At 35.7% G+C, this 13,867-nt stretch overlaps 1 protein-coding gene across 7 annotated transcripts in view; it reads left to right on the forward strand.

Annotated features, from left to right (window-relative positions):
* The window catches only part of LOC115905844 (neurabin-1-like), a 41,551-nt gene that overhangs the window by 17,368 nt on the left and 10,316 nt on the right, over positions 1-13,867 (forward strand). For all 7 annotated transcript variants that reach the window (XM_030952529.1, XM_030952527.1, XM_030952526.1 and 4 more), the window contains 9 exons: positions 1,090-1,143; positions 2,898-3,127; positions 4,804-4,900; positions 4,980-5,169; positions 5,991-6,142; positions 6,949-7,282; positions 9,591-9,675; positions 10,257-10,328; positions 10,821-11,016. In XM_030952529.1, the coding sequence (XP_030808389.1) occupies positions 1,090-1,143; positions 2,898-3,127; positions 4,804-4,900; positions 4,980-5,169; positions 5,991-6,142; positions 6,949-7,282; positions 9,591-9,675; positions 10,257-10,328; positions 10,821-11,016 (1,410 nt within the window). The remainder of the gene's footprint in view (positions 1-1,089; positions 1,144-2,897; positions 3,128-4,803; positions 4,901-4,979; positions 5,170-5,990; positions 6,143-6,948; positions 7,283-9,590; positions 9,676-10,256; positions 10,329-10,820; positions 11,017-13,867) is intronic.

Raw genomic sequence — 13,867 nt, forward strand, 5'->3', positions numbered from 1 at the left:
GGTTCTCTTTTCCCAGGGTTTTTATAAAGGAGCATATTTGCTTTATTCAGGGCTGTGGGATTTAGTCAGGGACTTAAATGGTACAGACTTTGGCATTTAGGAGTCCAGGCTTCTCTGGTAGATTTAAGTGCCTGTCATTTTCACTCTGGGAGGAGAAAAATACACTGCAGATAAACTGTTTTATCAGATGCTATTTGCTGCTACATCAGCTTGTTTTTGTGTTGGTATTGGATTGGTATTTTGCAGATCTCTCCAAGTTTGGTCTTGTTGCCATTGTCTCTGCCATTCCTCTTGTCATTGAGGAAGCAGAAATTGCAGGCTGCTGATCTCTAGAGAACATTCACAATTTTTCTAGGTTTGGAAGCATTGCAGCAAGCTGAAGCTTCTTAAGTGCTGTATTTACTTGGGATACAATTATAATCTCATGTGGAATCATTACTGTGCTGTTACTGGCATAATCTAAATGAAGAATAGTCATGGACTCACCAGTTTTAATTTGGGATTGGTGCGATGTGCCTTGACAAAAAGAAAATCCCCACAGGGTTACAGATGGAAAGAGAGATATAAGGAGCAATTAATAACTTGTTAAAAAAATCTTTACATTTGGCTTAAGTGTAGTCTTTTTGATTTCTAATAATCCTATGAAGATTTGTGGTGTGAAAGTACATGGCTTAATTTTAAACTAAAGCTAACACATTTATTTTTAAGTACTGATTGTAAAAATATTTAGTACTGTTAAGTTTTTCCTTTATTCTGTCTCCCAGTAGTCATCTTAAGTGCATTGCTGCTTTTCAGTACCCTGGCACATTGAAACCTTATCGTAATCTTTTCAGCTTAATGCATAGACAACAATGGGAGATTTTTAGAGTGGTTATGTACTGGGGAACTTGTTTGAAGTTTGAGTAATTTTTAATTTTTTTTAAATAAAAGCCCATGATGACTTCTCTTGTAAATGACAAGTAATTATGTTGACTTTATGCCATTCTAACAATGGTTTGGGGAAAAAGGCTATCATGGAGAAATACTTAAAGCTAACATTTTCAAATGTAATTTTGTGTGTGCTCATACAGTTTTTTTCATCTGTTCCAGCTACAATTAAAACATGCAGTAACGATAGCTGAAGTGAATCAACTGAAGGAGAAAGTAAGTTTTCAAAGAATATAATTATTGGTAAGGTTTTTTGTGGGGGGTTTTTATTTTGTTTTTGTGGCTACTGATTTTACCAGGAATAGGCTGAATGCAAAAGGCGGCAATCAGTTTATGCCTCAGGCGCTCTCTACTTTATGCTGGACAGATATTTCTAAGCTGAAGAGCTATGCTCAAATTAAAAATAAAATAAAATAAAGAAATCAACCAAACAAATAAAGCCCCAATATCACATAAAACAACTAGAAAAAACCCCCAAGTCTCCACTTCAAAAGGAGCATTTCAGTATTACTGCTTAGAGTAGCTAAATACTGTGGACAGCTGTATGAAACAGCTCATAAACAAAAATGAGAACATTATCAGTGGATTGAACTTGTCTTATTTGAGATTTGGCCAGACAATGGTTTGTGGCTGTCTTTCTGTTACCAGAAAGTTATTTCTGTTATCCTCTTTCCCTCCTCAAATTTCTGACCTGGTCTGGCAGAGTGGTTCTTTTCCAGTAGTTTTGTTTTTTGCTGAAGATTGGTTCAATGCCTCTGCTTATTCTGAGAAAGTGTTTCTTGTTCTTTTTTGCTGCTTTTTCCACTGATGCAGATTTATACATGGCCTTTTTCTGAAAATACTGTGTGTGAGCAAGCAGCTTCTTTTATTCCATTGCCCTTCTATGTTGCCTTACTCAGAAATGCATATCCTAGGAGGAGAAGTTGCAGCACATTGCTAGGAACAGGTAGCAAGTGAAGAGGGCGTAGTGCTTCAGTTTGCAATAATTGTCAGTAGCAGTATCTATTGGGGTATTTCATGCCCTCTGCAATTGTAGAGGCAAGGCAGACACAGCTACTTATGACAGTTCCCTTTCTGATTTCTGACAGTGCTCCTCCTCTTTCTAGTATTTTTGGTATGTGGCCCAACTGGATTGCACAAAAGCTGTTAAAAATATTGGATTAGTACAACTTACAACCCCGTTTTTAAATTCAGTAAAGTCTTGGTCCTTTCAACATCCTTGTTCCATTGGCAGGTGATCTTAACTGGCTTCAAAAGCAGTGATTTATTTCTTCAGTGGGAGTGGTGTCCCTAGAGAAGGAAACATGGACAAACTAAGCTGTATCTTGCTTGTTCACTCCTCCAAGGCCCAGAGAGCTTCACATGTTAACATTCCCGTGTGTAATGTGGCTGCTGTCAAGCTGAAGGGGTGGTGCCACTTTCCTTTACTGAGGGAATATTTGGTGGTTTTGTACATCAGCTCAAGAAAAGGAAACCCTGCACATGCCATCATTGATTTGGAAGACCAGTGTCATATAAAGTTACCAGGGAATATAAGTTGGTCATGTTATCTTTATTCAAAAAGCTATAGGTAACAAAGTAGTGGGACAGGGAGCTTGTCTTATACAGGTTAAGATTCTTTATCTGCAGTTGCCTTTGAAGGTATTCAAAGTAGGCCTCTCCAGAGATATTAAGTTCTGATGAGATCTTGAACAATATAAGCTAATAGTACAAGTCTTGGTCATTTAATCTGTCTAGAAAGATGCAATACCAATGAGGAAGCAGTAAAAGACTCTTGGATTTCAGTTCTAAATTTGGTTAGATTAACAAGGGTTGGAAGAGTTGATGTGATTACTTTAAAAGTTGTGTCCTGTTTTCATATTACTGATAAATATGTAATTATTATTAGCTATTTTCTACTTAATCATGTATCAGCAACTGGTTTTTATTTCATCTTTTAGTTTAGATTAATTATGTGTTAATATTTTCAGTTAAAAGTTGTTGAAGCAGAAAAAAATGAATGGAAATTTAATCGAGCCCAACTACAGCAAAACTTGGATGAAAGCAAAGAGAAAATTAAAAAGTTAGAGACCTACTGGTTAGAGGCACAAAATTTATGCAAAACAGTAAATGAGCGTCTTAAAGAGACTCAAGAACAATGTGATGCCCTTGAAAAGAAATACAACAAGGCCAAGAAATTGCTTAAAGACTACCAACAAAAGTAAGTACCCCAAAATGCCAGGTCTCTATTTATTGCTTGAATGTTTTGTGCAACTTGGGGAAAGCTGTCAGCAATACCTAGGGGAATAGGATTTGCTTAACATACTTTCTTTTCATTTATTAGAGTGCAGGGAAGAAGTGGGCTACAAATGCTGAATTATTCCATACCTTACATCACCAACTTCTGGAAGGGCTCTCTGAAAATCTTGTTGTTGATTTTGATTTATAGCTAAGGAAAAATTCTTTAATCTTTCAATGACAACGTTTAAAAAACAACTTAGTTTAAAAGCTGTAATGTATCTTTACTTTTTTGGAAGGACTGCTTGAACTTTGATATGAGGTGTTAGGCAATACCTTTTGCTCTTTGTGAAAAACCCTCAGCTTGGCTAACTTCAGTGTTCCAGACAGAGTAGGCATCACAGGATATTTCATAATAGCCAGATACATGTCATTTAGTGTGAATTAGGTATATCTTGTAGGAGGAGTAAAAAGAATTTTGAGAGAAACTGAAAGTTTGGGGATGTGTATCTAGCCCACTAAAATGGCAGCATGAAAACAGTATCTTCAATCTGTTAAAGGATTTGGGTTTTTTAGTAGAAGTACTATTGTTTATTAGATACATCTGTGGGGGGCTCCATCACTATTATGTGGTAGTGTCTAATTGTTCTATGATCTTCCCTCTTAGCTAAAGAGGAGGTAATTGCCAAGTATTTGTAGATGTGTCCTGATAATAGAGAACACAGCTGTTGCTTTTGGTAGTTGCTGTGTGTAATACTCTTGTTCCCAATTTCTCCACTTGCTACTTACTTTTAAAGGCAATTTATTATGATCTTTTGCTCTGTAGTCCACATCCAGAAATGTTACTTTTCACAGTACATTTTTGTGCTGTTTGGTGAGCTTTTTAAAGGTCTCCTTTCCCCTCTCCTCCAAGCTTATCCACATGGAAGTTCAAAAGTACGTGAAGATGACTGCTAACATGCTGCTTTCCATTCCTTCGCTGTTTAGCCAATTCCCATTACTTGTTTGATTGTCCCTGAAGCTTTTGCATCTGTTGTAGATGTTTTATGCTTTTTTTCTGGTTTTGTATGTCATTCCATATGATGCAGGCAAAAACAGCTTTTATTTTTGGTTCCTTCTTGTAGTCATTGTTTCTTTTTTGTAAAACACAGCCATTGCAATTGCTGTAAGATGAACCAAGTAGAAACTTGAAATGCAATTTAATTTCCAACAAAGAATTTTGCCGTAACTTTTGGAAGGAGAATATACTGTGTGTGCATGTATCTTTGTGAAGAGAGTAAGATGTAATGATTGGAGTCGTGCATGTATTTCAGGCTTAAATGCATATGCAACTTGCCGCTTTTAAAATGAGAGATGGTTGTAACTTTGCAGAAGAAGTGTTGCCACGCATCCTTTTTCTGCCCAGAGCAAGTCACAATCATCTGTATTTTCTTTTGAACACAGTAGAAGCATACAAATAGATACGTCATTTTATGACATTATAAGATTAATGAATCAGTTATACCTTGCAGACTGATTTTTGTCACCATTCACTAATGGAATGCTTTTTAGTAAATGCAGTTGTGCATATTTCTATTTAACATATTTTTCTACGTTTCTGTATATTGTATATTTCTGTATATTGCTACTTCATAAACATGTATATATTTCTTTCACCAGAGAAATAGAATTTATGAAGAAAGAAGAAGATCATTCAAAGCTACTTGAAGAGAGAGACCAGAAATATGCAGAACAACTAAAAATCTATCAGGAAAAAGTAAAGCAGTATTATATTTTTAATAAACTTCTGCGTTCTTGGAGACATTTATCTCACTTCTGAATTTTAATTCTTACAGATTTCAGAGCTTGAAAATAAATTGAAAGCATATGAGAAAATGCCTTATGTGTTTGAAGGTGGCAGTTTATTGGAAGATGGTTGTCAAAGTCCAGACCAATCTAACAAACAGTCAAAGATACAAGAAGACAATGAAAAAGAAACCAAATCAATAGAAGAAAGAATAAATTCTTTAGATATGCTGGTTTCTGGTAAGTAGATGGTATTATTTTTTATTTACACTTCAGGAAAATTAGGAGGAGTTATATGTATAGTGGCTTTTTTGTTGTTATGAGAAGTGAAGCGTTTGCTGTTTCCTACTAACTGAGTAAATGTTTTAGCTGAGTCAGTGTGGATACTTGAGTTTAGGTTCCCCCAGCATTTTCAGTATAGTTGTAATGTATTTCTTAAATGTTGTGGGAAAGAGGAGGTGGATGGAGAAACAACTATTTTAACGGTTCTTCAGATTCTCTGTTAGTGAAACTACTAGTGGGACTCAAACACTAAGATATGTCAGTTAAAATCCCATTTATTTCAAGCTATAATTTACAGTAAACTTGCTATGATTTTTTGTTTCGTAATTTTGTGCACAGAATGTTATGAAATATCAAATGGAGGTTCAAATGACAATGAATAGAATGAATTTTTTAAAATATTTGGTAAATTCTTACTTTGTAAAGAGTTTCTGTCCTAAAGAATAATGTTAGGAAAGCACATCTGGGGCACAATTTTCATCTATTTCAGAAAAGAATTCAGTTTTCAATCCATAAGAATTATATTCTGTTGGATTTTATTATTTTTTAATTGAAGAAGTTGGGTAGAAGTATATTTCAAATTAAATAGAAGTTGCTATTGCAATGTGTAAAGTAGTGCAGTATAATATGAAAATTATTTTCATACAGTAATGGTTAATAGGTCGAATAATTCTGACTTAGATTCTGAATATTTTTCTGGACAGTGGGTTGGTGAACTTGCCTACCAGTTTTTGCTGGGGTTTTTGCTTGCTTTTTAAAAAAGTTTGTTTTTGTTGCAGATTTTGATGTTTTTGTTGGGGATACTCCCAGATTAGACACCAGTGCCCACAAAGCAAAAGCTCAGCTTGCTTTGAAAGTAAAACGCCAGCCACCTTCTCGGTCAAAGCTGAAAGAATCTCTTGGGGGTGGACAACAGACTGCGAATCTGCAGGTACTGACACTGCTACTGACACTGATGATCATGTGCTCTGGATACTGACCATGGGTTGAGTTTTATCTGTATTTGCAATTGTAAGTATTCTCCATGCTTCATTCAGGCTGTGGCAAAGCATCCTAGTTTTATGCTGCATCAAATGAAAAAACGTTTTAGGGTTCATGACATACATGGGAACTCTGGCATGTTTTTGTGGCACAGTTAATTTGAAGTTAACAAAGAACTGTGTGAGCTTGTTCTGTGCTGTTTCTGCTTGCTGAAAATTTTTGATACAGTGATATGTTGTGAAATTATCTTGTTATGCCTTCATCTGGAACAAGTCAGTTACCAAATTTCTTCAAAAACTAAAGTGTTTTGAAATGCTTCATTGTTCCATAAGTCATCATTTGAGTTCACAAGAAGTGTGCCAGTAAAATGTTCTCGTGTTTCTGGAAAACACCTGAAGAATTGAGGTATAGATAGGCAATATATAAGAGAGCCTTTAGGAGAAGGAGGACACTGAACTAATTCAGTGAGACTGAAAACTGGCTGCATTGAATTGGGATGGCTGATGTGTACCAGAACATTTCTGATTTGGCTAGAAAAAGTTTACTTGGGATAGGCAGAAAGATGTGTATAGAGGTGGGTAACACACTCTAAAATCAGATTGATATGATTCAGATGGTATGCGCAAGTATGTCAGTTCAGAAAATTTCCTGAACTGAGGAAATTTGCATATCACATCCTTCCACCCTGGTAAAAGAACAGACAATAAATGAGTATATGTCATGTTTATCAAAAAATAACTTTCAAATTTATTGAAGGATGAAGATTCAGAAGACCATGTTCTCAACAGAGAATCTTCCACTATGTACCTAACTAAGACCTTAGAAACAGGTGAAAAATCACCTCTCCCATGCCTGGATGACACAGATCAAAAGAGTGAAAAGCCTGAGAAAAGAGAAAGCACAGAAAGTCCTCTGGAGTCAAGCCCTTCTGCTTCCACACATTCTTCTCCAGTACACAAACCAAACAACGAAAATAGCACAACCACCGCTCGGTCACCTCCTCCTGAAGGGATGGGTCCAAATTCTCCTCAAGGGTATCTCAAGAATGTTAAGCAAAGAGAAGCAAAAGGGAAAGGGAAAGAAGCCAAGGGTAAGACTTATGGGTTTATTATTATTTTAATTCTTTAGGATTGAAATGTTACAAATTTTAGATGTAATCAATAAAAGTCCTAATACATTTTTGCAAAACACTAACCTCATAAGTGGCAGTGTATTGGAGAGTAAGTCTGATGGATTTCCTCATTCCCTGAAAAATTCATTTTTGGCTTTGTTCTTCCAGACATTATGCAGTGTTTAAACAGGATGCAGATTCTGAGAATTGTGGGAATTACCACATTACTCATCGTGCCCTCTTAGGATATTTGTCACTAGAAGAAGGTTAAAGGTATTATAATCAGCCTAGTCACTACTAGTCATTATTTGATAGGAATAGTTGGCATTTTTCTTATGAATAATTGAAAAAGGGATCTAATATAATCTTTTAAATGTTTGATATTTTCTGTAATCAGCTAGTACAAATGTATTAAGATAGATGACTTGCTGTCTCTGGTTTTGTCTGAGCTGTAGGGCATTCTTTTAATACCCTGAAACAAGATTTGTTTTATACTGTCCTTATTTTTATGTGTCTATAAAGACTCAAACAAAAATAGTCTAAAACAAATGCCACTTATTAAGACACATACCTAATACATCTGTGATTTTGCTTTCTTTTCTACAGTTTTTTTGTGATAGCAGAAGAATTGTAAACTTTTTTTTTGTAAATTGGCCGTGGAATTGCTAATTAATGCAGTACATAAGGATTGGTATTGAAAGCTTGCTCTTTGTGAACAAAATGACACTAAATGCTGTTTCTGCTAGATTGTTGCTTTCTGACTGTGTTTGAATGTTTGCCTATTATTTTATTGAATTAATCCTTTCTATTACCTTTTCATCCATTCATTTATCAGTCTGTATTTTAACCTACTGTGCCATGTTTAAGAAATTACCTCTTTCCTTAAAATACTGCCTCTGGAAATAGAGGCGGAAACAAATGTCAGTATTAAAAGTAATTGTTCTAGTTTTGTATTCAAACTGATAGGAAAAAGAGCCAGTTTAACGGTAGTTCTAATTTTTGGATGTTATATATTTAGAAAAAGTGCTTGACTAATTAGCTGAAGTTCTAATTTTCATCAGAACTACTGATTAGATATGCAAAAAATAAGGGGAAAGCTCTTGACTAACCTGACTGTCAGGTATATAAGCTTTGAGGTAATCCTTCCTGAAACATAAAATGGTTATTTGCTGATGGAGTGATGGGTAGTTGACCTCAGTTTTGTGTACTAAACAGGATTTTTGGTTTTTATGGTCCTTGAAGGAGTCTGTGTATATCATGTCAGGAGTTGTTTCGAAGGTAGAGCTTAAAATTTACTTTGTTTCTCAAAATGTGAACTGCATATCTTTCACAGGTAGCTGAGTTAGGAAACACATGATTTGCAACACAAAATATATTTCAATTATCTTTTTAAAATCTAGTACCCTGCGAATTTAAAAGTAAGTATATTTAGGACTTGCAGAAATCTGTCACAGTCCAATGAGAAGAGATCATGTGGTTCATGTCACTTGATTTTGCATAGTAATTGAGAACTTGGTATTGAACATGCTTCCTTTGGCAAAAAATTGGGTCCTAAGAGGTTGTATTCCAGTTTTGAAAATAAGAGCCTTGGAGGAGCTTCAGAGTCCCAGCTGTTTCTTCAGAATAGCCCCAGTTTGTATGCCATTTCCAGTGAACTGAGCTTGTCAGGAGCTGTCTGCTCTCCAGGCACTGACCATCGTGTGGGTTAGGCACAGCTTCTGGAGCGGGCAGCTTGTGCACATAACCCATGTCTGCAGCAGCTGGCCTGGCCCACCTACTGAACCAAAAATAGTACCAAAGGAGCATCTGTAATACTGCAAGAGTAATAAAGAAATAGTAAATGCTGTATCTTATACTGGTTGTGTGGTTGTGTGTTTTGAAGTTGATATTTTGCAAAAGAAAGAGGTACTTCTTTCTAAACCTGTCATAAACTAACTTTTGTTTGTAATTCATTAGAGCAAAACACTGTGGTAATTTTTACCTTTCTGTAGGCAGAATATAATTACTCTTTATCAAAAGGAGTACTTCTGAGTAATTGTCAGCAACTGTTATGTTGCCATTTTTCAATGGCTGGTACAGACAGCATGATGGGAAGATGCCACAGAAAATAGCTTAGGCTGGCTGATATGGCTGTAGTATTTTCACTTATTATCTGTGTGCAGGAATGGGAGTTTTAACACTGTCACTCAGGTCCTAGTATCTGACTTACAAACTTCATCATTAGTAGCTGAAAATTGCAGGTATTTTTACAACAACATTTTTATTTTTCACCTCTCTATGAAAACAGAAGAAAGGAAAAATGAAGACAGGACAGCAGAAACAAATGAAGGAATTCCACCAGGGAAGTCCAAAAGGAGATTTCCAGATTTTGGGTGAGATTTTACATGTGTTCCTTTGGAAATAAGTGTTGTTCTGTGTTGTTTTTGAGAATATTATGTTCTCTAAATAAACCAATGTTGAGGAGTCCAGTAATGCTACTTCATAACACCTTTGAAGATGGGGTAAAGCTTATTGAAGCCAGCTAACATTAAAGACTTAGACTGGTACTGCAATAAATGCATCATAGTGGATAATATAAAAATTAGCTGTTTTCACAGTCTGATAATGTAGTTAGTGACTTTGCTCAAGTTGCCATGCATTGCTTAGCAGCATTAATGTAGCAGTAAAACTGTGGGTTTCCTCCTGGTTGTATCCACTATATGCTAGGCTTCTTTAGGCATTTCTGTATTTTTTTTGGTTATCTGTGGCTTTTGAAAGGGTAGTGTCATGATTCTTAAATAGAATATGAGTGCCAGAACTTTTTTAATTGCATGCATAATCTGCAAAATTATGCTTTGTGTAACAATATAAATGTGGCTCTTTGTAACTGTTGAAGTTAATGTGAAAACTAACTTGCTGATTTAAAGAAATGTAAATGTAAGTGCTTTATGAAATTTGTGTTTTTACACTTCAGTGGATTGCGGAAATCTGGGGGCAAGGGTAAGAAGCAAGAAAAAGAAAATCTAAGAGGTTCTCTGGATAGCAGGTAGGTCTTTTGTTAGTTTATACATACATGCTTCATTCCTTAAATTTGTAACCTAAGGACTTCTTTAAGACTGTCATTAGTGTTTGATCCTAAAGTACATTCTTGTATAACAGTGGCAAAATTCTGTGAAGATTTAATGATACAGAGATGAGCTTCTGATCTCACAGAAGAGAGTAGAGGAGACAACCTTAAAACTGTATTTTGCTTAGGAAGATGAATGCTGAGTAAATTAGGTTAGCAATTACTTGAAATTATTAAATTGTGCGAAATACTGCAAAAATTTATGTTATTATATAACTCATTATTTTGCATGGATATTTTAAGGCAAGTATCAGTTTTCATTTCAAGTATCAGCTGCGCTGTGAAACTGGTAAAAACAAGTGGTGTGTTTTGAGCTTGTACTTGTTTTTAATGGGTTGGTTGTGTATTTGAGGGGTGGGATGCAGTTTTTTGCTGTTGTTATTTAAACAGAATTTCATCTGTTTATCTCAGAGGTTCCCGAGAACTTTTGGATGACTCTGGCAACAATCTATCAGCATCAGATTCAGATTCCCCTGCTCCTACTTGCATGCCTTTCTCTTGGTTTGGAGACAGCCACAAAGAGCCTCAGGTTTCAAGTAGCAGTCTGCAGGTTACTCAGAGTGGGCAGGATGGTTGTGAGCATGGTCAAGACAAGAACAGAAGCAAGGTAAAGATGACTTATTTGTGCTTTGAATGTTTAAGTGTTGCATTTTGATGAAGTAAAAATATCAGTGGTTAGTGTGTGGAAGCCTAATGACTTAGTCCTTTACCACATCACCTCTACAAACACTGCTGGAGAAGTTTGAGATACAACAGCTCTTAGAAGCCGGAATTGTGTGAGTGTTCTGTTCCCTCCTTCAGCTAAGCATCAGTAAGAGGCTATTCAGGCTGAAGTAGCATCGAAGGAAGAATCACAGGGCATGTTTTTTCACTGGTTGGTAATGCTAAAAGTAATGCTAGTTTCAGGAAAGCATAGTTTTAGAGGTCTAATCTGTTTTCCAGACTAGTTCATGGAGGAATTGTGCATAAATAGAGGTCAGCTGTCCAAACAGTTGGTCAGCCAGTTCTTACTGTACTGGAATGTAGGATTTGAGTACCAGACAGGTGGAGGAAGATAGTATCCTACTTTTCATTAACAAATAGAGTATTAAAAGCCAAGAAACACATCTACAGAACACTTTCTTCCAGGCTTCTGAGTAGCTAATAATTTAATAATTTAGAGCCTTTTAACCAGATCTTGAGAGTGAGTTCAGTCCATAATCAGTTCAGTCCATAATCAGTTCAGTCTATAACCAGTTCAGTCTATAGCCATAGAGTTTAAACTATTTGAAAGGAACAGCTTTAGAAACTAAAAGCTGTAATGTGTGTGCTGCCTGAATATTTGGTAAAACCTTTTTCAATTTAACACTGTTCCCAGCAATTTTACTGACTGTGTGCTCGTTTCGTTTGGATTTTGTCAAATTGAAAATTACAGATATTTGAGTGGTTTATTCTTGAGTTTCACACTTTTTCTTCACTTTGGATGGCTAAAATATGCTTTCATGTATTGGTTTTCTTCTGTGCTGTTAGAAAGAAAAGAGTTGTATATATGGAAGAGAAACTTGCCAGGTTGTAGTCCATGAAGTCACTGATACTTTGCAGAAATTGCAGATAACAAGTTTGCTTTCCATGTTTCCAGATGGTGACTGCACTAAAACACTATTGTAATACCTTTTTTTAAATATTTTGTTTCACTAGTGTAAACCTACAGTCCCTGTGATAGTAGTAAATTGTCTGCATACACAGTTTTTAAAAAGTACAGAAAGTGGTTTTAGAACCATACAATCCTTATTATAACACAAGAACTTAATAAGAGTAGGAATTTTTTAATCTCTGAAATAGAACGGTACTTCACAAAATGCTGCCCAGTGTGCATCAGTCTTGTGTATTTACAGTTCCTGCACTGGTTGCTTCTCTTGGAGCCTGCAGTGGCCAAAAGATGTTTCTGTAAATAACCCAAGAATTTGGAAGGTATATGCATAGTCTTGGATGCAATTTTTGATTAAATAGGAATGCACGGCTGGTCTCTTGATAGGCCTATTGAGGTATAGGTTGGTCTCTTAATAGGCTGTAGCAAAGCTGTGAAGAGTTGTTTCCTGTACAGATAAGCAATCAGTGGGTTTGTCTTTCAAAATCATTGATTCAGAGGAACACGTTGGTACCCTCTTCAATGCTCCTTTTTATCTGATTTGAATAAGTTTTGTAAGCATAGTAAAAGTCCCACTGCTGCATTTCTACTATAAGCACCCATAATGCGCTTAAGCAGCTCTTGAAGTTTTTATATACCTACTATATACACCTACTTTTGGCAATCAAAAAGTTACAGATGTTACCAGATTGAGTGCTCTCTTCCTTTCCACATTGTTCTGATGTCTTTTCTTCTTTTCTTTTTACTGGACTATACTTCCCAAGCTGATTACTGCATCAACCTTCCAGCTGGTTTCTTGCCTACTGGTTTGGGGTTTTTTGTTTCCTTCTCATGCTCCAGTATGTAATTGTTGTTTGCTGCTCTCTTCCTTAGTTCCAGTTGCAAACCAGCAGCTGGAAGATTATGCAAGTCTCCAGCTATATTCTTGCTTTGTAAAATGGTAGAAGAACAGATTCTCATGCATTCATTAATCATAAAATTATACTTTTCCTCTCCAAAGTCAGGCTGGTTTCACTTTGCAGTGTTTGGGGTCTTCTGTAAACATGGTGATGTGACAGTGGTTGCTGCTTCAAAAGAATGACTAATTGTTTTAGATCTGAACTTAGGGTTGATAATTACATATGTACAGTTACAAGGCTTTGGCTTTTTTTTGCTGTGAAAAGACATTAAAACTAACAAAGAAATGTGCTTGACCACTCAGAAGTGAGTCTTGTTACTAAAACAATATAAAAGCAAGAGACAAAGTCATCTTCCCAGAATTCAAGGGAAGAATACTCCTTTTTGTTGATATTAACTCAAAATTTATAAATAAAGAAATATAAATATAGCAATAGCATTTACTCCTTTTATGTTCGTAGTATCCCATGTGATCATGTGACAGCATTTCTTAAACAGGAGGTAAAAGTAGAAAGCCTAAAATAACAACTTTGTCATTTAAAAAATCTCTGTGGAACCAAGTCCTTTGTATTGTGTATAATTTTTGTAGTTGTGTTTTAGCGTTGATGATGCAAGGAATATAATTACATTCCTTATTACCTGGTTTCTGATTTTGCAAAATTTGCCTCTGAAAGTTACTATACTTGAAATGTTTTTGCTTTCTTAAAATTGTTCTGAAGTTAGTTTTAAACTTAGAGTTTGACAAAGTAGTGAGTCAACTTCTTGACCCTTGTGAAAACAAAAACACAGGAACTAAAATCCTGTGTGCTTGCAGACAGTTCTTAAATTAGTCCCTTGGTGTATTTCTCTGATACAATGCACACACATACATAGTGTTTATACTCATTGTTTTTCCAGAATACTACTTAGCTTCTGTAAGTGTGTATGCTGTCTT

This window comes from Camarhynchus parvulus, chromosome 7 (genome assembly GCF_901933205.1).
Source record: "Camarhynchus parvulus chromosome 7, STF_HiC, whole genome shotgun sequence".
Lineage (NCBI taxonomy): Eukaryota > Metazoa > Chordata > Aves > Passeriformes > Thraupidae > Camarhynchus > Camarhynchus parvulus.